The sequence below is a fragment of the Paroedura picta genome, chromosome 8 (assembly GCF_049243985.1).
Source record: "Paroedura picta isolate Pp20150507F chromosome 8, Ppicta_v3.0, whole genome shotgun sequence".
Taxonomy (NCBI): domain Eukaryota; kingdom Metazoa; phylum Chordata; class Lepidosauria; order Squamata; family Gekkonidae; genus Paroedura; species Paroedura picta.
Genome location: NC_135376.1, coordinates 61378391 through 61402363, shown reverse-complemented (window position 1 = coordinate 61402363; position 23973 = coordinate 61378391). Strand labels below are relative to the sequence as shown.

Here is a 23973-nt window from a genome sequence, read left to right as displayed (position 1 = left end):
GCCCTGCGTAGTGTCTGTATTATTAGTGGATTTTGATCCAGAAATAACTCAATCTGCTGCAAAATACCTGACAACAGCAGTCTCTTTTAAAATACTGCTATCCTGCTGACCGTATGAAAACTGTAGAGGTCTACCAATTTATTTTCTCCAATGTGTTTTTAGACTTCTAAGAGGTGTGTACTTTCGTTTTTCTGTCTGTTCTGGCATGTTTTGTAATACTGGTTTTATTTTGCTGTGATCTATTGGTTTTATGCTCAAGGTCTTTGGTCATCTGAGCTTAATAATAAAGGCGTAGGCTCCAAATAGAGCCTCTTGTGGCGCAGAGTGGTAAGGCAGCCGTCTGAAAGCTTTGCCCATGAGGCTGGGAGTTCAATCCCAGCAGCCGGCTCAAGGTTGACTCAGCCTTCCATCCTTCCGAGGTCGGTAAAATGAGTACCCAGCTTGCTGGGGGGTAAACGGTCATGACTGGGGAAGGCACTGGCAAACCACCCCGTATTGAGTCTGCCATGAAAACGCTAGAGGGCGTCACCCCAAGAGTCAGACATGACTCGGTGCTTGCACAGGGGATACCTTTACCTTTAGGCTCCAAATACTGCTTTTTGAACCATGTAGGCAGGATCAAGCAAATTTTCTCTAGTCCTAATGCCATTGGTGAGGCTTTTAGGCTATAAAACCCTGACCTAGATAGCCCAGACTGGCCTGGGCCGATTCCGCATACACTGGATAATGCCCTTTCAGTGTGTTTTTGTAGCTGGATTTTCCTGTGCAGAACAGGAAAATCTACTTTGAAAGTGCATTGAAAGCACATTATCTAGTGTGCGCAGAATAGGCCCTGGTCTCCTCAGATCTTGGAAAATACAGAGGCTCAGGCCTGGCTAGTATTTGGATGGGACCATCAAGGAATTCCATGGTTGCTAGGTAGAGGAAGGCAGTGGCAAACCATCTCTGACCTTCTCTTGCCTTGAAAACCCCATGCGGCTAGCACAAGTAGTCAGTGACGATGGCACTTTATCGCACGCTTGAAACCCTAAACTGTCCAGGGTCCAACTTACTTACCAACATTTGCCAGTGAGCCCTTGCTCTAGATATTCTCATCCACCAGCAGCTTTTAGTTGTTATCACAACTCTGGAAACTTCCTACCAAATGAGGAGGAAGGTGGAGAAATGCATCCCTGCTATAGACTTTAGTAGTGTCTTAACTTGGTTGCTTTCAAATAAAATCCTGATTTGGGGGAGGGGGCACGTTGATACATAAAACAGGTACCTTCCTAAGTATTTTCACTTTATGAATAATGAAGTTGCAATTATGGGAAATACAGGAGAATTGCTATAGGAGTTTTGAAAATCCCCTTTGTTTACATGGAGAACTTTTTCAGCAAGGGACAATGCTAGTTATTCTACCTTCTTGACTAAGAGTTTGTTTTTGTCTTGTTGAGCTGTTGCCTATAGAGTCAAAATTATGCTGCATGCTAAAATGGAACTAAAACTTTCTTATAGATAGCAAGAACAAGACAAAAACTGCATCCGTTTTATCTTACTACATAGCATGTGACCAAGGAATAGCATCAAGCCAATGTATCAGAATCATCTCCTAATTTACTCAGACAGGAGGCAGAATGTCTGACTCTCACAGTACAGAGCAAAAGAAAAGGTACATTACACTGGTTATTTAGTGTGCTGGCTTGGCTACTGACAGTTCCTGCTGTGTAATTTCTCTCTGATGCCCAAGTGCATTAACTGTGAGGCTAGAGGAAGAGAATTGCTGCTTATAAAATGTGAGGGACAGGGTTTATAGCCACTAAAGTAATTCAGCTGTTTTGCAGTCACTGGTCAGCATAGCTGTAAGATCCATACTGCTGGGGTCAGAACATGTAGCATGAAGTTAGTCCTTGTAAGTTCACTGGTTACAAGTGTGTGTGATTTTTTTTTTAATCCTTAATTCTCTCGCTGAAGCTATGTACAATTTTAAATATCAAAATGAAAACACAGGGAATCTTAATATTGCTATAAGTACTCATGTTGCGTGGATTTACATCATTTTAACTCTGCTTTTCTCATAGGTTAAGCCGATGACAAAGCAAGGGGACAAAACGTAGCTTGGGGGGGGGGGGGGGACACAGTCTACTCAGGAAATTGACCTTTCCCATTTACCTGTTAGGGACATATGTCAGTGGCCACCAACACACCTATTGATGGAAACTGACTGTATTACTGGTTATGCTCATGTGGTCCCTAAACCATAGCAATTGTACTTTCAGGGTATTCCTCTCTCTTTTTAGAAAAAGCCACAATGCAAACCATGCCATGGTAGTTACTTCATGGCTGTATGCAATAAACATATTCCTGTTTTGTCTGCCAGGTGCTCAGCAAAAGGACAGCAATAAAGGCAGGGACACAAAGAGTTTTATAGATAGGACTGCTGATGTTCTATTATAGTTATGTCTAGATCTCATTGGAAGAATGAGAAAAGCATCACAGAGTACATTATGCTTTATACAGGTGAAAGCAGGATCTGATCATCAAGGACTTCATAAACCACAAGTGTAGCTACTGATTCAGTGATGGCACAATTAACAATACCCACTGCTGTTATTGTACAAGGTCCAGCCATGTTAGATATGTGTACAGTGCTGTATGACATGTGAGATGGCATGAATACAAACATGATTTGAGAACTGCTGGTTGTTAGTTTAAAGTGGGATTCCCAGTCAGGGGTCCCCAGCCTTTCTTTTCCTGCCCTAATGGACTCGGCCACAAGCTAGGGAACTAGCTGTTCCCGTTGCTTTCCCCTCCCCCCTCCTGAGAGTGAAGTCCCTTGTGGTTTCTGCACCTGTGCCTACTCCTGCCTTAAACTGCCTCCTGTCTCCCCCCCCATCCTCCTGAAGCCTGCCTGTTAATGCAGGAAGTGATGTCACTTCTGAGGGGTGTGGCAGGGAAGCTTGCCCAGCTGGCATCACTTCTGAGGCTTCTCGAAGCTTGAAAATGGCTGGGCTTAAAGACATGCTTTATCAGGCCCAGTAGGACCTGATGGGCAGACATCATGATGCTACACATTTAACTTTGTGAACGACACATACTAAAACAAACTATGGGTGTATTAGGTGGATACAGCAGAGAGAAAAATAGGCACAGTGATTACCAATGAATGTTTAGTGGAAACAGTGTTACTGGCTTATGCCCTCAAGTGTATATGTGCATTCAGTTTTGATGCAGGAACATGAGACACAACAAAATGCTAATATAGATATATTTTAATACATTTCTTCAAAATACAGCTTTATTCACAGTTTTGATTCTGGAAAAGGTAGTGATAACATAGAAAGGGGTCCTTTTTATGCTCTTAGATAATAATGTCTGCATCACGCTGAGGTGAAAAGGCACATGTTGGAGGAATATGGTAGGTGCTATAATTGTTTGCATATTTAAATAGAATTGTTTGATGGTTTTAATTAACTACTGGTAGGTAGGTATCTTCCATGGAGGTTTTGCATGCCAAATGTTTACAAAAACAGCAAAACGGAGTTTTAACAGATTCGTGTTAACAAAACCATCCTATGCAACACAATAGGTTAAACAAACTGTACATTTTTACATCTATATTCAATGTTTAACACTTCAAATATAAACACAGTATGAAATGAATACCCAAATCGTACAAATCAAGACTCGTAGTACAGTGGTAAACTTCCATTTTTCCAGCTGTGCCATCATTTAAATAAGCAGTATAAATTAAAAAAAACAAACAAAACACTGTAGAGAACAGAATAGTGAATCCCTCCTGGAGCAAGGCACTGATTCAGCTTCTGTGATATATCACAGCTTAGGTTTAGGTCACTGAATGCCCAGATTTTTGCCTTCATTTCCCTGGGTCAACTGTTCCAATAAGTTTAAAATAACTTCTATTCTTTCGAGCAGAGTCAGGTTTTTGTTAGCTACTGATCGCAGGAGGAGTGAATAAACATACTTATTGGTCTTAAGAACATCATCTTCTTCAGTGTTACCTCTGGAGGGAACAAAGAAAAACGAGTTGATTGTCCAAAAAAGCACACGACATTGCAAATTACTCCATACATTTTGCACCACTGCTTGTCACTCGAGTACAAAAGCCTGACTTTATCAATCACCACCTGAAGAAAAGTGACTTAAAAAATGGGGGAGATAAAGGGGAAATGGAGCTGAACTCCAATCCTTTATACATTGCAGTGGAAGCAGCACTCCACTCCCGTTCCAGGAAAACCTAGAAGTAACTGACCTTATAGTAGTAGGTTGCCTGTCTTGTAACATTTTGTCATCGGTCCACTGTATTTTTATTAAATTTCAATTCATAGCAATTTATCATTATACCAAAACATAATCTAAGGTATAATTTTAAATTATCTATATCTGATATTTATTGCAGATAAAAAAGGCTCCCTACATAGCATAAAACTATTAGAGTTAATGGGCAAATGTTTTGTTGTCTTCCATGTAATTTAGACAAGGTTACATGTTAGCAAAACCTTCATTGTTTGACAGGAGAACTTTTCTATGAGGAAGCCTGCCCCTACTAAGGCAACCTTTTGCATTTTCCTTTTGTATTGTAATGGCCTATGGCTACATGCAATAAAATCTGACTGGACTTGACTTACTAAGGCAACCACTGATTAGCCCATGGCATTACACACACACCTCAGAAGTAAACATGCCAAGCAAGCATTACATTTATGGTGTACAAAGACATGCACAGAACAGTTGGCAGGGTGTTTTTTATTGCAAATATTCCAAGAAAGCAAGCAGCAATTAAATTTAACATTTGGCAAAAGGAACTGGCAGTTTTTTTATTACTCAAACTAATTTTTCAATTAAAATGCTCCAATGAATTTAAATAAAAATATCCTGGAATAGGCATTTTGGCTTTTCAAACAGGTTTTTTGTAGCCAGATTTCACTTGGGTGTTTCATATGCAGAGAAATACTATTTTGTTCATTTTAAGTTTTGTGCTTTATTCATTGCTGTTCTACTGAAGGGATGCACATTATATATTATAATAATAATAACATTTGCTATCAGAATGTATTCTTAGCTAAGTGTCATAATTTAACCTGAGATGAGATAAATATCATAAACTCATCTCCATAAGTTTTCTCATTTTTGCAGGGTGCTCAGTTAAAATTAGGGATGTCCACAAACCTAAAAAGGGCAGTTCAGTTTGATTCACAGCAGCCCACAAATAGAACCCCAATCCGATCCAAAAGGGCCCCAGTCAAACTACTCCAGCAAAGTCAATTCACCCCAAGTTCAGTTCTCCAGGCTACAGCTTGCCAGAGCCAGGAGAAGGGAGGGGGAAATCACAGCTCACTGCAGCTGGGAGAAAGGGAGCAACAAGCGCTTGCTGGGAGTGGCGGTATATAAATGTGATAAATAAATAAACAAAGGGGGTTCATTTAAATAGGCAAATGGCTACCATCCATCCAATTAACCTTATAAATTAAGACAAATGATCAACAGACCCTGCACTGCTCAACTGTTATGTTTAAATGGCTGACTCCCAACAGCCAAACTGTCCACAAGTCCAGCAAATGTTCGAGGAAGGCGCTGTCCCTGGACATAAGTTCCCGAATTACAGAATGGGCCACGTTTGGCATGAATTTTTGCTTGTGAACCGGTTTGTGCCCATCCTTAGTTAAAATCCGTGAAGCCTTCTGTGCAGCCTAATCCTTTATTAGCAGCACTGCAAATGTAATTCAGTGTCTGACAACCCTGCATCTTTGACCTTTCTGTACAAGATGGCTGAGCAATGACATCAGCAGAGCTCTCAGGGGAGCTTGAGATCAGCTTTGCAAAACTGAATTACATTTTCTGTGTGCCAAATACTGTCTTCTCGATAGCCTTCGTGTTCTGTGTCTGCTTTTCCAAAACTGTTGTCCTATTACGCTCATGCCTCTTTGGACAAACTATCAACAACCTATGGTCAAAATTCACACATGCTGCAGATGTTACTTGAACGAGTCACAACAGACATCATATGATCCTGCTATAGCGCCAGCTGCAATTAAGTGCTTACAACAGCTTTATGCTTTCATTTTGCAGAGCTCGAAAAAGTTTAGAATATAATTAGGCTGCAAAGTACATGTAGAGTCTTTAAAGATAATTAGTAGTGATTAAAAAGAATAGGGAGTGTAAGTAAATATTCTGGCATGCAATTACCAGCTTCTCTAAGCCTGTATTATACACTACTATGGCACTCTTAACAGTTGCTAATGGATTGGCAAGAAATGAATTTGCTGAGCAAACGATCTACATTTTGGTCTCCTGTATGAATATTGCCACCTTGTGGAGAATTAAAAATCTAGTGCAACAAGTAAAGACAAAACTGGAAGCACTGCAACCTCTGCTGCGATCCCATCCTGTATTCCTTCCCTCCCACGCACACACAGATCGGCGGGAGGGCTAACAGTCCCTAGGCTTGGACAAGCATGACATCAGCACAGGCATCCAAAGAAGTCTTGCATGGTACATGATCGGCATGCCAAGTTGCTCTTCTTTTTTCCCTCAAATTTTCTAACACGGAAGCCAAAGCCCAGCAGTTCTTTTGGCTCTTCCATTTGAATGCATTAACCTAACAAAATCCAAATGCTGAAGGATGTATTGCCCTTGGTCCTGTAATCCATCTCTAAGAATAGCACTCACAACCACCATGTACTTTTCCCCCTACCTTCCCTCCAAGTAGTTGCCAAAAAGTACCGATGAACAGAGTCTGCTTGCACACACTGACGTACATCTGATACCTTTCCTGTAGGAGCTTCAATCTAAATCTGAATGCTTCTCCATATCACTGTAGACCCTGTGATATTGCAGCTTGCCTGTGCATGCATACACATAAGACTTCTTCATTCTCAGCAGTATCTAAATAAATATGCCAATAGTAACAAGCAAACTAAAAAAGCCCTAGGTTTTTTTACCCAGAAGGCTGGAGAGCTTTTTACAAGCTTTGGGAGAAAGAACTGTACTTGACTGCCAAGTTGTTAAATTGCACAACCTGTCTGTAGTTTTGTTAGATAGTGACTTCAGTATTAAGTTCAAGATCATAAATGATAATTGGATCTCGGTAGTAGTTATATATTCTTTGTGAAACGTGTATATATATGTGTGCTTTGGATGAAATGAATAAAAGGAGAAATATATTCATAATCATTTAAATGAATGATGAATTGCTATACTTCTGGATTTCAAATGAATACAAATAAGCGATCCAAACCTATATATAAAGAAGACTGGCCAACAAAATGAAACAGGATCTGGAAAGAGATATGCAAACATTTATGTGAGGTATCCTTGCCACAAAAAAAGATTGCAGTATAAACTGATACTTACCCCATTTTCTTTTTTGTTGATGTAAGCAGCTTGATGGACTGGAGGAGGAGAAAGGATAATCGTGACTCAAATATACTAAGGAGTTTTAATATTTCTTCCTTATTAAGGCTAACAGAAGAATTTTCAGTTGGTACTTTCGCAGCACTGCTATTGCCATCTTCAAGACCCTGGAAACAGAGGACATTTGTGAAAATGGTTACTAAATCCAGAAAGAATACCATAAATTAAGACATGTGAACATACACAAGTTCACACAGGTTTCAGAACAAAGATGTAATTTCATAAAACAAAAACAAGCTGCTACAGGAGAGTTGTAAACTATACATCGGGCTACAATTTGTTCAGAGAGAAATGTTCAATTGCTGGGACCCGGCAGGATCACAGATCACAAGCTCATGCCCTCTAATTACCTGCTCACATTCACCAATCAGTTCTTTTCTCATGAGATGAAAAACAGAGTGGCTCTGCGTCATTATATCCAAGGCTCCATACAAAGTCTTCAACTTTCCACCACTACTATTCTGACCTAATATTAGGGATCAAAAAGACATGATTGGTAAACATGTCACACTTAATAGCTCTGTCCAAAAATACTTCTAGGAATTTAATGACTGGAATTTTCTTTTAACACACATAATAGATAAAAGCTTTCACCAAAGCAACAGCAAATTTCAGTGTATCCCGGGCAACCAGTCATCAGCATTTGTTTCTTTTTCCCTACAAAGAACCTTTGTAATAGTTATTTCTAATGTAGCAACTGTCCCACTTACTTGCCATTTGAAATTCTGCAAATGCTACTCTTTCCAACTGTACCCGCAACAGCTCACACGGTGCATCCTTCAGGAGTTGGAAAAACTTCACAGCTTTACCGTAATGCAGATCAACTAGTACTCTGTGTTGTTTCCGTTGATGCTCATCGCCAACCTTTAAGGGAAGGGGGAATTCATTTTTGTTTTGAGGTTCGTTCAGAAGAATAAAAGCATAGTAGCCCCACTTTGCCCTGTGTTTGATAGAGAGCTGCTTAAACATTTCTAGAAAATATGTGCTCAGGAGAAAGCACATGGTATGACTGTTTAGAAGGCTAATTCATTAACATATTGCTATTAAATATCTGCAGGCGCCCGTGCATTTACATTTTTAAAAAATCCGAATTAAAAAGAAAAACACTCCCCCTACAGCATTTTCAGACAATCATTTCAATCATGCACAAAACACAAGTTTGGATACAAGCAACAGGGCATTAATGGAAAGGATCTTTGTCAAAGCCCAGTGTTGCTCCCTGTGCTCCTCAATGAAGTATTCCTGCGGGTGAGAAGGGCCCGTGGATCGAAGTGCAAGTGATCTGCAGTGATGGCCATCAAACCGTTCTTCCAAGAACTTGTGGCAAAGGCAGCAGGTTTTTAAGCAAGGGAGGAAGGAGACAACACTAAGTGCCACACACTCCCCAACTCTCAGGAGTACCTTGGAGGAACCCAGAGTACAGTGCTGCAGGAAGGAATGATTAGCAACGATAACTTCTGAAAACTCACTTTGTGGCTTTCGAATCCAAGCCACAGTTTGCATTCACTTTATTGCTTCAGAGCCCAGATTATCCTTCAAGACAGATAGTTCTGTCATAGGGTATCATAGTGTGCCAATACCAAAACGGCAGAATTCTCTCACCAGAAAATGACAGCCCTGGCTATCATAATTGTCAAATGTGAAAGCGACATTTGCCCCTCCTTTATGCTGAGTGGGACTTCATTCAGCACAAACAAGAATCCCCACACTTATTCCACAGCTTTGCCAGTTCATCCACCATTCTAGCTTTCTCTGTGGCTTTGTACTCTTCCCACACACTACTAGCTACAGGGCTTATCTAGCACTAAAACATCATTGTTTAAAGGGAAAAAAGACAACTACCTTCCCCTGCTTTACCTCTATTTCAGGTACCCCTTGTTTGATTCTTTGAAACCTGTGCCTTCCCCCTGTTGTGCTTTGGCTCTAGAAAAACCAAACTTGAGGCACATATAAAAGGGAGATTAAAAATACCTAATGGTACCCTCGAGAGATGAGGGGCAGAGAGTTATCCGGTGCTTTCTTTTCATTTCTGAATATCATTTGAAAAAGCTAGCCATGCACTGATGCCCCTACTGATACAGTACTAGGCAAGCATGGCTGTTTCAATGTTTACAATGTTTTCCAGGTCACTATGTTTAGGAACGTAGTCGGTGTAAACAGAAATCCAAATAAAAATATCAAGTTGTTCCATAGCTTGACTTAACCTGCACAGCCAATCAAAAACCAAAGCTAAAATTCTTATATCTCTTCTTGCCAGGGCTATCAACATATGTTTGGGAAAATCCTGGAGCTTTGGGGGTGGATCGTGGGGAGGGCATGGTTTAGGAAAGGGAGCGACCTAATCAGGATATAATGCCATAAAAGTCCCATCTTCTCTAGGGGAACTGATCTCTGCAGTCTGGAAACGAGTATTAATTCTGGAGATCTCTGGGCCCCATCCTAAGGTTCACAACCCTACCATTCACATCACAAAAAGGGGTATTGTAATCCATATCAGATTGGTGAAGTATCAATGCAAATGCTTCCATGGAAAAGGGCAGTGAAGCCTGAGATGCCACAGTGAAAGATTCTGTTGAAAGCAATGAGTGAATAACCGCATCCAAAGCACATAATGCACAATTCTCTAAAGTTTGTGCATCAACAGTTTTCAGTGTTAAGTTTTTTGAAGACTGTATTTATTTTTATTGGAATAATAATACCTGTAAGTTGATCTCCACATAAGTTTTAAATTTACTACAGTATTTAAACTAATGGCTAAATTCCGCCCCCCCCCTTACTCAAGTTTATTCCGTTCATGTATTTTTAAAATCAAAATTAACATTAGGTCCTTCAATTCTGGTTATTAAATATGTCGAAATACACTAAATCAGATCAAGCGCAATTTAAGGTGCTGGAAATTTATTCTATTCAATATTTGTACAAAACAAAATCCTCCATCATACAGTAAGGCTTTTCCCCTCCCGCAATATTGAATGATCAGGGTTGGCAGAAATACAGCACTAACAGCAAGTCAGTTATCATCTTAAAAGGCTGCAGTGTAATGCTGAGCCTCACAGAACTACTGTGATCGAAATCTCCACTTCAACAAATTCACACATGTGCACACAAGCCACAAAGAAAGGTGGAATATAAATGCTGTAAGAAATAAACATACAACACGCATCTTACTAAGCCTGAAAAATGAAACCGCTTCATACATATCTTCTTTTTACATATCTAAGAAGTAAGAACCATACTAGAAGGCACACCAAAGGCCTCTCTCTAGGCACATACCTGGTTTCTCAAACAGCTGTGATACATGGAAGCCAGCCTGTGGTGAATAGTAGCTGCCCGGTACTGGCAAAGGGGTTGTCGGGCAGACACGGTATCAACATCACAGTATTTCAAAGATTTCATCATTGACTCGCTAACTTCTTTTTCTATCTAAAAGGCAAGATACCGAGAACAATGTTTCAAAATTTTAATGTCCTAACTTCAGTGGTTAAGTTAAACTTGGAAGAGGGCAACTAAGTCAGCAAGCCAACATAGGCCTAGTTTAACAAGGGCAAAACAAGTAATCATATCACACTTGTCCCCCCAGGACAGTATTTATTCATGAGCAGCAAACAAAACAAAAAGCCTTTAGTGACATTAAATAAATAGGAATTACTAACAGAAATCCAAAACTAAAAACTGATGCATAAGAAACCATATTTCACAATGCTTCCATATTGGTTAGCTTCTTTTGCTTCCAGAATTCTGCTACTAATATTTCTTGGTGCTGATAAATTTTAATTTTTACAAGAAAAGAAAAATATCCCAGAAGAATTACGCCAGAGTGGCTTTGGATGTTGCTAATAACAATTTGCCCTCTGGCTTTACAAGTCCCTTGTTAAAATATCTGGATTTCTAAAGCACTGGCAAAGAGCACAAATATATGAAACATGCTTCTTACATCTCAAGCACATTTAAGAAGTTACTCGCATCACTGGAGTGGGTTTGGGGGGCACAATAGCACCTATACATTATGTTTTGCATTTCTCTAATTCCAGTTATCGGTGAAAATTTTTGGATATCTATGCATAGCTTCATCTGTGCAATGCTGAAATCTCCATCATTAAATGTTTCCTGTCTATCCCAATATTTACCTTTTACATTTTCCCCTCCCTTTCTGTGACCTTTCTGATAAGCTGGCCTAGGTAGTAAGCATTCTAGCTAATTGTGGGAGTGGGAGGAATCTTGATTTTAATATATTGTACAATACTATTATAGTAAATCAGTATATCCGAAACAGGAATATTTCCGCTACTTATTACAGTAATTTCAGCCTTCTAAATACCAAGGGGAAGCATCTTCTTGCACTACAAATTCTATGAGTCAAAGAAAAGCCTTTTTTTGACTACATTCCAACTGAAATGGCAGGGGGGACACATGCCTCTAGAAACAGAAGATTAAACTGCCACACCTAGAGTGAGAGACTAGATTGTTTTCCAAGGGTTAAGAAAACAGAGCTGTTTGGTAACTCTTATTAAGCCCTTCTGGAAGCATTATCATAGTAAATAGTACTTTCCCCAGTAAATTACACATGAAATACTCTTTTTTGACATGTAAATGCTAGCATAATAACAGATTACAGTAAATAAAAATTGGTTACCTGTTCTTGAGCCTTTCTGGATAATGGAGCATAGTCTTGCAACAAAGTTGCCATAGTAAAATAGGTAGTAGACAGTTCCCAGTTGACAGAATCCCAGACAGCTGAATGTACTTCTCTTTTTCCCAGTGATCTTAAGGCCTTCAGGTAATAGTCAACAGCCTTAAAATATATACATATATATGATCAGTGCACAATAAAGTGGTTATCAAAAGTGGTTCATGGTGGGTATAAAAATAACTTGTTGGTTTGGAACACTGGTCATTGTGAAGAACCAAACAGCACACTTCCCATTTTGAACTTTAACCTCCCTCTACTAAGCAAAAACTACTGCAAGAATATTCCACCGTTTCAATTTGCTTTTGGTCAGGGTGCAGTAGTGAAGCTACACTGGTCACTCCAGTTGGCTATGTTCATCAAGAGATCACTGAAGCAGCAATGCAATTTATTATTCTATATCCCTCAGAACTTTTAAGTATCATCAACCAAGGTATCTTTCTGGAGTTACCGGCTACGTTAAGAGTGGAGGAACCATGCAACTATAGTTAAATCTCTTTCTCATCAGGTGAGTTGATCTTGTGTACTTTTATTCCCCTAGACTAGATGGGAGCTCACTCTCGGGGGGGGGGGGTCCCAAGGATATATCTTCTCTCCAGTGCTTTTAAAACATCTATGATTGCAGATCATAAAGGATCTCAGAGAGGTTAAAAGTAAACATAATATTGTTCTTTCTACCATCAATTTTCTCCAGTTGACTACTTGCATGAACATTTACTCGAACGAACTACATAGCATCAGGGATATCCACGAAGTTTCAACAGCACTTTATGTGGATGTCTGTAGAAAGCCCTTCTCATAAAAGCCACTTGGATTTCTGAAAGTGCCCTTATCCAGTGCTTGTATAAACAGTTACACTGCTCATGTAAGGAACCACAGAACTTCTGAGGTAAGAATATTTAGGGTCAGGTGAGGAATTATCTATCCCTATTCTAGTACAGAACAATAGCTTGTTCTTTTTGTAACTTGCTACTTTTAAAAACATCACTAGCACCAATTTTTGAAAGTCTGAAAAATTCACACGGTCTGAATTCAAGACAGAACCAAATAATAAATACTCATTTAAAAAATTCAGCATTATAACACGCCCAATACAGACGTATTCTATCTAGAAACTATAAACTAAAAAGGTTTACCTTATTATAATAAAGGGCCTCTTCAGGGGAAAATTCTCTTTTGAAATCTCCCCCAGAAGCACAATGGGCATGAGCACAAATCCGCATCAATCTTCCCATGTTACATAAGAGGAGAGCAGCATTGGTAGCATCATCAATGGATTCAAAGTTTTGGATTCCTTTTTCAAAACAAGAGAAGCTTTTCTTCCACAGCTGCTGTTCAGCTGAAGATACAGTTTTGCTCTCTAGAACAGAACAGAAAAAATACATTCACTTTCATTCAAGGCAGGAGTACAGTTCTTGTTCAACCGTTTCTGCAGAATCTACCCACCACACTGTGAATGCTACCAGCCATGCTTCTAATACAAATGTGGAAGATATGAACAAAATGTAGACCACAGTCTTCTAAACTGCTGTGCTAGAAGATGCATCTAATCCTCAAGTATTCTAATATTTACACTCAACTGTACAACACTAGAGGCCAGTGTTGCAAATCTTGTTGATAGATCAAAACTGTAAAGCTCTACTTTCCTTCCCCCAGCTGCTCCACTCTTACAAATCCCTTTGCCACAGTAAAGTGCTATATAAGGAATGCTACTAATTGTAATAGATGCTAATTCAAGTTCCCTTTCTATCACAGTTTTAAAACAGCCTGACATTCAAGAGAACTCCCACGGAAGGAAATCAAAACCCCACAGCTTCGTTACATATTAAGTTTGCACTACGTGATGGACCTTATTCTCTATTCTTTACACGGCAAATACCAACTGCAGTTAGTTAATCAGGCATGCGCTATATACGTTAGCATTTCTGATAATGAAACTCCCATAGTTAAAACAATTTAGATTTTACAAAATAAAACAGATTTTTAAAAAAGATAAACTCTTACCTACTCTCTCACTCTGTAAAGCGGCAGCTTGGTTCATGTAAAACACTCCAATTTCATTTCGAACGTTTCCAGTCCTCTTCATTACTTGTGTATACTGCTCTGTATTGTGTTCTTTTAGGTTACTAAAAATCAAGATTTCATTAGCTGCCTCGTAACATTTGCAGCTAATTGAAAGTTGACACTCCAAATCGGTTGACAGGTCAGTTGCCCAAGAAAATACTAGAAAATAAAGTTTTAAGACACTGTATTATTTGTGAATTATGGCCAAACTGCTAGAAAGGAAGTGCATCAGAAGTAGTCTAATAATGATGACTGAAGCAAATTCTACAAGTCGTCATCTGCTATGAATCATCACAACCATGTAGCGTTTTTCAGTATAAAAAGAACTTTAAATTGTGCAAAGTGAGTACAATAAAACAGTGAAAGCATTTTATTATTCATTCTGAATTGGGCCATGAATTGTGGTTCATTAATCTATATAAAGGAAAATTGTTTAGATGGGAGGGGTATTTTTCTACAAGTCTGGGAGGTCCTAGGTACACAAATATGAAATGTAAAAAAGGATACAACATTGGAGATTAGAAAACCTTCCAAATAATGTCTGCTTCTTTAAGAAATCTAACAAGTTCACGGCTTGAATGAATCTTCGTTGGTCTTAAAGGTGCTACTGGACTCTCATTTTATAAGACTACAACTGACAGTCATTTGGGGGTTGCTAGGATTCTACTTGTCAATGCAAGGAAAGGGGAGAGAAAAACAAAAAAATATATGGAGACAAAGAATCGCAAGTGGGATTTTGGGTCATATCAAAAGAAGTATAGTGTCCAGATCGTGCGAGCTGATGGTACTGCTTTACTCTGCTCTGGTTAGGCCTCACTTAGAGTACTGTGTTCAGTTTGAAGGAGCCTGGTCTGTTTAGCCTGGAAAAAAGATGACTAAAAGGTGATATGATAGCCATCTTCAAGTACTTGAAGGGCTGTCACAAGAGGGTAGAGCAGAGTTGTTCTGTGAGCTTAGGCAGATTGTAAATGTAAGTGGGTGGGCAGAAAGGACTGTGTCTGAGCTTGGCTCTTGCAGCTCATTCTTGCATGCCTAGGGGTCAGGAGGTGAATTCCCTCCAGGCCAGACTGGCCAGGGATTAGGTTTTTTTGGGGGGAGGGCATCATCTGGACATGGAATTGGGGTCATTGCGGGTGGGCAAGTAGAGAATTTCCTGAGTTCTGCAGGGGGTTGGACTAGATGACCCTGGAGGTTTCTTCCAAATCTATTATTATTCTAAGATAGAGGGAAGGTAAATGAGAGGGACAAAAACGGTTCTAAGGGAGGGAAATAGAAAAACTTGAGTGGGATGGAACAGAAGGAAAAGGGCAGAAGCTGAGGCATTGCCCAGGGAAGAAAGACAAAAAGAAAGATGAAGTAAGGGAAGAGAGGAAATGAAATTCCCCCGTGAGTCCTCACAGGCCCCACAACGCTATTAAAAATTTTTCTCTCAAAGCAAAGCTCCTACAGCTCTGCTCAGCAAATAGACTTCCTAAAGAGCCTTCCTCTGAAGGAAGTGGGTCTTCCACCAGCAGAAGAGCACTAACTTCAGAGGAAGGGTTCAAACTTCTAAGTGAAGTCGTGATATACAAGCCAAAATGTTTAAGTCCAGTACAAAGCACATTTTGTCTGATCCTCCTAAAAGGACACTGAATTTTGATGAAGGACATTTATTTATTTCTCTTTCAAGAATGTTGCTCATAAAATCCAAATCCTTCTCCATTAACAAATCATTTTGATTTGGATTGCTGCCTAGAATGTTGTCGTGCAGGTGTCACAGTTACCTATTGGTAAGTGTCGACTAACCGGGAAACAACGCTCCCTGTCAAACATGCCATATTGCAACCCCCAAACCAGTACTCAGCTTACAAGAAAAGACTTCCCAATTCTGCCATAAGGCTTTAACTCAAAATGCAGCTAAGAATGAAAATTTGACCTTAGATTTTATACACTTCAACTCTACTTAAGTCCCTCTTCACAGGTTGAGCATGACACATTTTGTGTGTCTATTCCCCCTGCCTTTTGTTACAGGCTGATGGGATCATGCCATTTCTGGAACTCACAGTACTATCCTCCCCTTCCCTGCACAACCGATCAGTAAGAGGATGCTCAAATCCATCTTACAGATATAGCACCAAAACATTATAATACCTTGACAACTGGATTCTCTGTGCAGGCTATGCAGTATCTCCTGATCTTCTTTTGTTTGATAGTTATATTCTTCAAGATATGCAGCTCTGTTGTTTGCATTCTGAGCCAGCATTAGTTGTATATCACCACAAAGAGTTAAACACTGGCAAAGAAACATGAGTACTTCAGAAAGCATGTTCATGTGGAGGCAGCAATATGTATCTAGTTTGGGAAAATTGAAAAAGGAAACTAGTGAACACACAGAGAGCCAAAACGCTATTTTGCCTCATGAGGAAAAACTTCATTCATGTAGTATCTTCTCAAATGCTGAAGCATTGTGCTTTTGTCTCTTACTCTTGGAACAGCTTCAGACTTGCACTAAGGAAAGTTGTGACCTTCAATATTAATTGTATATTAGGGATGGGCACAAACTGGCTCACAAACCAAAATTCAACATGAACTTGGGCCAATTCAGTGCTCAGGACCTGATGTTCGGGGAAAGTACCTCCCCCAAACATTTAACAGACTCTTAGTTCAGTTTGGCTGGTCTGGGCTAGTCATTTAAACCCAGCAGGAGAGCAGCCAGGGGTTGATGCTCAGCTATTAGGTTTAAATGGCTGGCTGGCAACCATTAAAGCCCAACAGCTCAACAGGTGCACCATCACGTATTAGGTTTAAGGTTTGGTACATAGGCCACCCCAAACCACCCTTTTTGGGTTCACACCCTTCCCTACTGTATATACAGCAACCCAAGGTATCGAGATTCTAGGCCTAGACTACTCTCAAGACCACACTCCTGTGTCCTATGCATTATATATTATACCGTCTCCTTAATGGTCCTCTGGAGATAAGAACGTATAGGAACAGTATTGGCAATTTGCTTGGGTGACAGGATTTAAAGGACACAAGAACTCATGAGATATTATGATACACAGAGTTCCTGCCTACCTACTATCATGCTGATAAAATTACAGTTTCACAATTAGTGCGGAACAATTAGTTTCAAAGATATGGTCAAGTTTTTGATCTGGAACACATCTTCTGGCATGCTCAGTGAAACAGAAGTCCTCGCTGATATGACATCCGTAACGCCCCCCCCCCCCTCCAAGTATGCCAGAAGATCCTGGGAGGCAGCTGGTACAGAGGTGATGGTGGTGGCAGCTGCAGAGGCCAGCCCAGGTCAACAAAGTGAATTCTCTGATCCCCCAATGAAGCTTTTACAGCAAAACTCATATAAGATACATATATAAATGCATTTTGTAATAAGACTAGCATCTTCTTGTTTGGATTTTTTATATTCTACCCATGCTGTTCAAACTGGTTGACCTTTAAAAAAGGAAACGTGATTCATATCTCTTGTCATTACTGAGCTAGCCCTCAGAAGTTTCCTAGACTTTTTAATTGTATATTAGGGATCAACTCAAATCCATTGTTTAAGTATACTATAATGCAACTTGGCTGTACAAAACTGAACTGATGTCATCTAACCCACAAAACATTTAAACAGCCATAACATCATAAACACTACAAGTGCCAAAATGGAGATGACAACAAATTCAACACTGTATGTCTAGAACCAAATTTTTAAAATTGCCTACAACTTACCATGACACTGCAGAGCTAGTTTTATATATCGCAGTGCTCTCCCATATTTCTGTAGACTCACAGCGGCATCCGAGAGAACATAGTAAGCTTTTGATGATTTCAAAATCAGCTGAAGTTTCATTTTGTGCTGCCATGATCCTGGAATCATTCCTGACTGGCTCAAACGTTTAACCTCCCGAAATAGCCCCACTGCAATTAAAACAAAGCAGTTCATTCTTATTAACCATAGTTGAATTTGGCTCTCTTTGTTTCCAGTTTCCTGCTACAACCTGTATTTTTGAAATAGTTTTACAATATAGGACTCTCCGCTGCATTAAGTTCCAAAGTCCAAACAATTATTTCAGTATATACTTTCACACACAAAGCCAGTCCAGGACGGTATTGATAGTTGTACTTAATGGAGGAACATGCTGCTTTTGCAAACTGATATACTAGAAGTATACTAGGGATAGAATTCACCAGTGTTTGCAAGGATTTCCTCTTGCAAACACTGCTTGTTTGGCTCTCCCACCCCTCCCCGAAAAGACCCCCTGAAATCCCGCTTTTAGGGAAAATTAGATCCTCCAAAGAAAAAGATTCCTGGTGCAGGGAGAGGGGAGCTAAGAAAATTGTACATTGTGAGTCTTTGTGCTCATGGAAGAATGCCAGTGGATCCAACCTTCTGCATCCAAGAATGCTTTTGTGTCTCAAGATGTTTGAATTTGGAATCACTAAAAGATTAAAATAAAATCTTGCTTCCAAGTGAAGGAAGCAATGTTATGCAAAAAAAAACCCATTTAGAGGATCAAAACAATGTATCAGGAGTCTTAATTTAAAAGTTCATTTGCATGACAATTTAACTTACTTTTGTCTAAAAACAACGCCATCTGTTTCTCAAGGCATTCAGGACCAACGCTTTTTGATTCATCCTCATACTTTAATGGAATAGGGGTGCTGGGGTCAGCTGCAGGAAGATCACTTTCCTTCTTGATGCTACTGTCAACTGATTTTAAGCCCTGTAGAAAAAGCCTTTCAATCACTATTTGTACTTGAAGCGGATATAATGTGCTGACTTGTTGCAAAGATATAGCGGTGTACAAAAAGTCTCATTTAATAAACCTACCTCAAGAACATAGCTGAGTACCAGTCTGCATCGTTCTTCAGTGTCATGGCAAACAGGAAATGCACAGCTAGGCTTAATATAGAAAAGATAAAATGCAGTCTCATTGAATCAGTGGCATTCAACAGAAGCTCTTTTTAATGGTTTCTATTGAGAATAACTATTATTATGCATTCCCTAAAATATGCCTCAGAGCAACAAAGGCTTATACTTTCAGTATTATCAGGCTATGATAGAAGCAAAACATTTAAAACTGCACAGTTCTATAGGCACAAACACTTTTATAAAAACTGCAGCATTTCATATGGTTTGAAACCAAGTCTCTTCCAAAAAAAAAAAAAAACCAGATCTCTTCCAAGACTTCCACAAAGTCCTCTGCCCAGGGTATTTCAGTGAGTTTATTAACATTTCTGTGCTAACTCTCTACCCTATTTAGGGTTCTTAAGGACACAAATATTAAAAAGCATTTAAAATACATACATGCAGAAAGACAGACAGTTAATAAAATCCAATATTAGCATAAAAATGTAAACATACAAAAACACACAAAAATTCACCACATTCTCATTTTGCTTGCTTGTGGATTCCTTTCTTTGGGTTTCTTTCCCTATTTCACATGATCTTTGCCCCCCTGATGGTTAATTCAATATTATACTAGCTTATGTTCCGCATTTAAACTGCAGTTTTATTTGATAGACAAAAATATCAATATCAATATCAGCATCAATACTGAATTGACCACTAGAGAGAGCAAAACACATGCAGAGCAGGAAAAGGAGAATGCAGAAAAGACCACAAACAGGAATAATCACTAATAGGAGTTAGTAAAGCAATGCCAAACAAATAAACAAACAAAAACACGGTGGACAATCATGATAGATGGATCTCCCTTTGAATGGAGTTCCAAAGTTTTGGTGCCATGACCAAGAAGGCTCTTTCTCGATTTACCACCTTTTCCAGGCAACTATGCCAGCCCAAGAAAAATCTGAACACAACATTCAAGTTAATATCTTGCATTAAGATCAAGCAAAATGACAGAAGCCATTGTGCAATCTCACAAGTTCTTTAGAACTCTTCAGCAAGTTGCTCTTTCCACACTTGGGAGCAAGGGGATATCTCAGGCCATGATTTAAAGTGTTTGGGGCAAACAAGTGACCTCAAGCACCATTCCCCCATTCCCCATTTTTTAAACGCCACCGTGTTAATTAATTACCATTTTATGTCATGTTTATTGCTCTTAAAAGAAGTTATGACTTGGATTTCATTACATGATATTGAACTGCACTTTGTTCTATTCTTCTTTCTGTCTGTTTTTTATCTAAAATGAACTTTTCATGTTTATTCCCAAATTTGAAACGCTGTAATTTCCTTTGTGTAGGGGAAGTTTCTATTATTTAACATTTTTATTCAGCCCTTCCTTCAGAGAGCTTAGGGCAGTTTTATCCCCACAAGAGCCTTGTGAGATAGGTTATGCTGAGACAGAATGCCTGTAGCTGTAACTCATGAGCCCAAACTCCTGCTGCAAAGGGAAGAAAAAAATGAAGACAGTTGCATTCATGCGAAACTTTCTTTTGTTGGGGAATTTGCCTCTTAAGACTGTCATCATTTAGACTGACCACCACATTACTATAAAAAACTGATCCCATCCCGCAGAGCCAATTTCACACATACTGGGTCATCTTACACGTATTTGATGAGTAGATTTGTATTTTTCAGGTACAGACAATTCTCCAACAGATTTGATCACAGCAACTGCCTTGTTGTCATCAGGAGGGTCTGAGCCGGTGCTGTAGGATCCGTTTTCATCGCTATCAGGCATGTCTTCTTCTTCTTCTTCTTCTTCACTGTAGCTTTCATCAGAGTTACTATTTAAGGGAAACGCGCCGGCCTCGTCTTTTTTAGGCTCATCTAGCTGGAATAGTTCTGAGAGCATGTAGTTTGCTGAAGCAATCATCTTAACAGAAAGGAAGGAGGAAGTAAATTCAACAGAGCTCCTGACAATGGAGACCACTTTGCAACGAAGCTGAAAGCCCAGCATTTAAAGCTGCAACAAGCTTGATCTATCATTCCCAAATCATCTGACAGTTTTCAATATTATAACCAATATTTTAATAATTGTATTAAGATGGAATTCTTACCTGAGGATGTCTGCCCTTGTCCAATAACTTCACACAGTTAAGGAGCAATGTTCTGATAGTACCATAATGTTTCCTGTTTTGGTTTTTCTTCAGCATCATATTGCAAGCGACTCTAAAGTTAAAAATCAGGTAAATAAAAGAATCCTTCACACAATATGTACAAAACTGATTGAAACAGCAATTCTTTTTCAAAGATGGCATACTGAGGGAAAAGGCAGCATCAATCTGCTAAGACTTTCTCAGTCAAATGAATGCTTAGCTGAAGAGAGGTATCGGAACTAGGGGTGAACAGTATTTTTATACCCTCCAACATTTCAGAATTCCCCCCAAAAGTCCTGGATCCAAATAAAGGTAAAGGTAAAGGTATCCCCTATGCAAGCACCGAGTCATGTCTGACCCTTGGGGTGACGCCCTACAGCGTTTTCATGGCACTCAATACGGGGTGGTTTGCCAGTGCCTTCCCCAGTCATTACCATTTACCCCCCAGCAAGCTGGGTACTCATTTTACCGACCTCGGAAGGATGGAAGGCTGAGTCAACCTTGAGCCAGCTGCTGGGATTGAACTCCCAGCCTCATGGGCAGACAGCTTCAGACAGCTGCCTTACCACTCTGCGCCACAAGAGGCTCTTACTGGATCCAAATACTGGCAAGTTATTCTGATCTGGGATTTTTTGGAAATCCTGAATTTTTTCAGGTTCAATAGACCCAAACTGAAAAATGACAGTAAAAAATACCAGTTGGATTCTGGGGCTGGCTTGGCTTCTCCTACAGCCCAGTTTAAACTGAGATGCAGGAGAAGGCAGCACACAGCAGCAATTGACAGAAGCTATTGGCTCCGTGTAGACACCACGATCCTGGCTGGGCTGACCTCTTCTTTCACCAGTTTAAATCGAGTGGCAAGAGGCAGTACAAAGCTGTGCCTGTAGGAAGCGATGGGGTCCTCACAAGATTGGACTGGAAATAATAGTTTAGGCTGAAATTCTCAACTTTTAAATTCAAATGAGTAGTTGTGTTGGTCTGAAGTAGTACAATCAAATCAGAGTCCAGTAGCACCTTTAAGATCAACAAAGATTTATTCAAGGCATGAGCTTTCGAGTGGAAGTGCTTGCACTGGAATAAAGATTACTTGCAGCTATTAGCTTCACAATTCTGACAGCTGCTACTATCACAACACACAGCAAGTGTGTTCTCTTATTAGTGCATGTATTGCAATGAGTGAAGTGCAGCCAAATCCAGACTCCACTGTTGCTTAACAGTAGTGCTGAGGCCTGAACTGGTATCTTCATGTTAATTATTGAGTAATCTCCTGCTCGTATATAGTCAACTCAGTAGGGCACACTTACTTATACAGAAGAATTGCTACAGGCATTGTGAAAGGATTCTGGTATTTATCTTCTGTTTCTTCACAGAGGGTGGTGAGGTCATATAGCTTTACTATATCACTTCCACTTGCTGAAAAAAACAGTAAATTATTAGAATAGAATCATAGAGGGCCATACATGCCATCTAGTCCAACCCTCTGCTCAATGCAGGATCAGCCTAAAGCATCCAGGAAAACTAGCTGTCCGGCCACTGCTTAAAGCCCACCAGTGAGGGGGAGCTTACCACCACCTGCCAGAGCTCTCACAGCTCCATAGGGCCTGTAAAAAAGAGCTCTAAAAAAGAGCTCTTCCATCAGGCATTTGGTTGAGGCTGGGTGGTGAAACATCAATCAGGTCTCTCCTCTGAACACCCCACCTCTAGACGTGGGGTGGCATGGATGGTCCCATTGCGCACAGAGCTGGGGTGGTGAGAGTATAGGGTAGGTGGGTTTGTTTTTCTGGCTATTTTAAAGTTGCATTTTTTACATTGATGACGTAAACTGCCTTGAGTCGGCAAGCTGGGAATGGCAGTATATAAGCTCAATTAATACATAATAAATAAAGTATAGGTCCTAAATATCCTATACAAGACCACTAGCATTTTTGGATACAACAGCACGATCAGGCAGGAAAAGTCATGGATAGGTCCAGTACTCCAGACTTCCCAAGCCCCTCCCACTATGATACCCTTACCCTGGGAGAAAACAAGCTGAAGGAGGTATGAGGAAGCAATGAACAGGAGAAAATCGTGCCCTCCTCCCAACCTGGTAGATCCATTTGCACTCATTCATGCTCATCTTGTACAAGTTGAACCACCCAGTCTGCTGTCCTTAAGATCAATGGAGAATGGTTCCAAGGCAACAGCTAATTGCTGTGTGACCAAGAGCAGGCTGCCACTACATGCTGAGCAAACGTGGAAGAAGGCAGGCCTGTGCATTGCCAGGTGCCCCAACTATCAGAACCCACTGGAGGGAGCAATATCCTCCTGCCCTGGGCTTTGCCTGCAATCTACAGGACCAGCCTGTGCTCCTAATAATGACCACCAGGCATTGAAATACTTACCCTTGAATAGCCAGTACGTATGTCCTTCTTTGGTACAGTTAGACTTCAAAAAAGATAGAATATTTTGAGCAATATCCTTTATTACTTTTGTAGAGAAATTAGAGTTTTCCAAATTGGGTATATCTTCTGTCTTAATCATTTCATATTTCTGCAACGATTAAAAAAGAATCCAGCTTTGCTAAACTGAAAAAGTATGCACCACCACAGATGCCTTGCACACACCGAAGTACTTCGTAATCTGATATATTTGAGTTTCATTACTAATTTTTACACTATTTGTAGCATTGCGCAGTATGAATGTTCTTAACTGTATGAACCCATATAGCAATACTCAGTTTCTGTACGGTAATACTGTGTCCCAAGGGAGCTGAATTAGGGTGCCACATAAAGCTTTAAGTCTCTGACTTAACCATTCTAAAAGTCACTGCATTTCAT

General features: G+C 39.9%; 1 protein-coding gene across 3 annotated transcripts in view; it reads right to left on the bottom strand.

Annotated features, from left to right (window-relative positions):
* Window positions 1-3236: 3236 nt before the first annotated feature.
* EDRF1 (erythroid differentiation regulatory factor 1) overlaps window positions 3237-23973 on the bottom strand; it is a 34358-nt gene continuing 13621 nt past the window's right edge. For all 3 annotated transcript variants that reach the window (XM_077350064.1, XM_077350065.1, XM_077350063.1), the window contains 16 exons: window positions 23539-23686; window positions 22459-22567; window positions 21116-21227; window positions 20662-20931; window positions 18981-19052; window positions 18723-18873; window positions 17879-18067; window positions 16295-16495; window positions 14105-14323; window positions 13237-13460; window positions 12047-12205; window positions 10687-10836; window positions 8124-8277; window positions 7764-7879; window positions 7354-7520; window positions 3237-4003 (listed from right to left, as the gene is read on the bottom strand). In XM_077350064.1, coding sequence (XP_077206179.1) covers window positions 3832-4003; window positions 7354-7520; window positions 7764-7879; window positions 8124-8277; window positions 10687-10836; window positions 12047-12205; window positions 13237-13460; window positions 14105-14323; window positions 16295-16495; window positions 17879-18067; window positions 18723-18873; window positions 18981-19052; window positions 20662-20931; window positions 21116-21227; window positions 22459-22567; window positions 23539-23686 — 2613 coding nt within the window. In that variant the 3' untranslated portion in view covers window positions 3237-3831. The remainder of the gene's footprint in view (window positions 4004-7353; window positions 7521-7763; window positions 7880-8123; window positions 8278-10686; window positions 10837-12046; window positions 12206-13236; window positions 13461-14104; window positions 14324-16294; window positions 16496-17878; window positions 18068-18722; window positions 18874-18980; window positions 19053-20661; window positions 20932-21115; window positions 21228-22458; window positions 22568-23538; window positions 23687-23973) is intronic.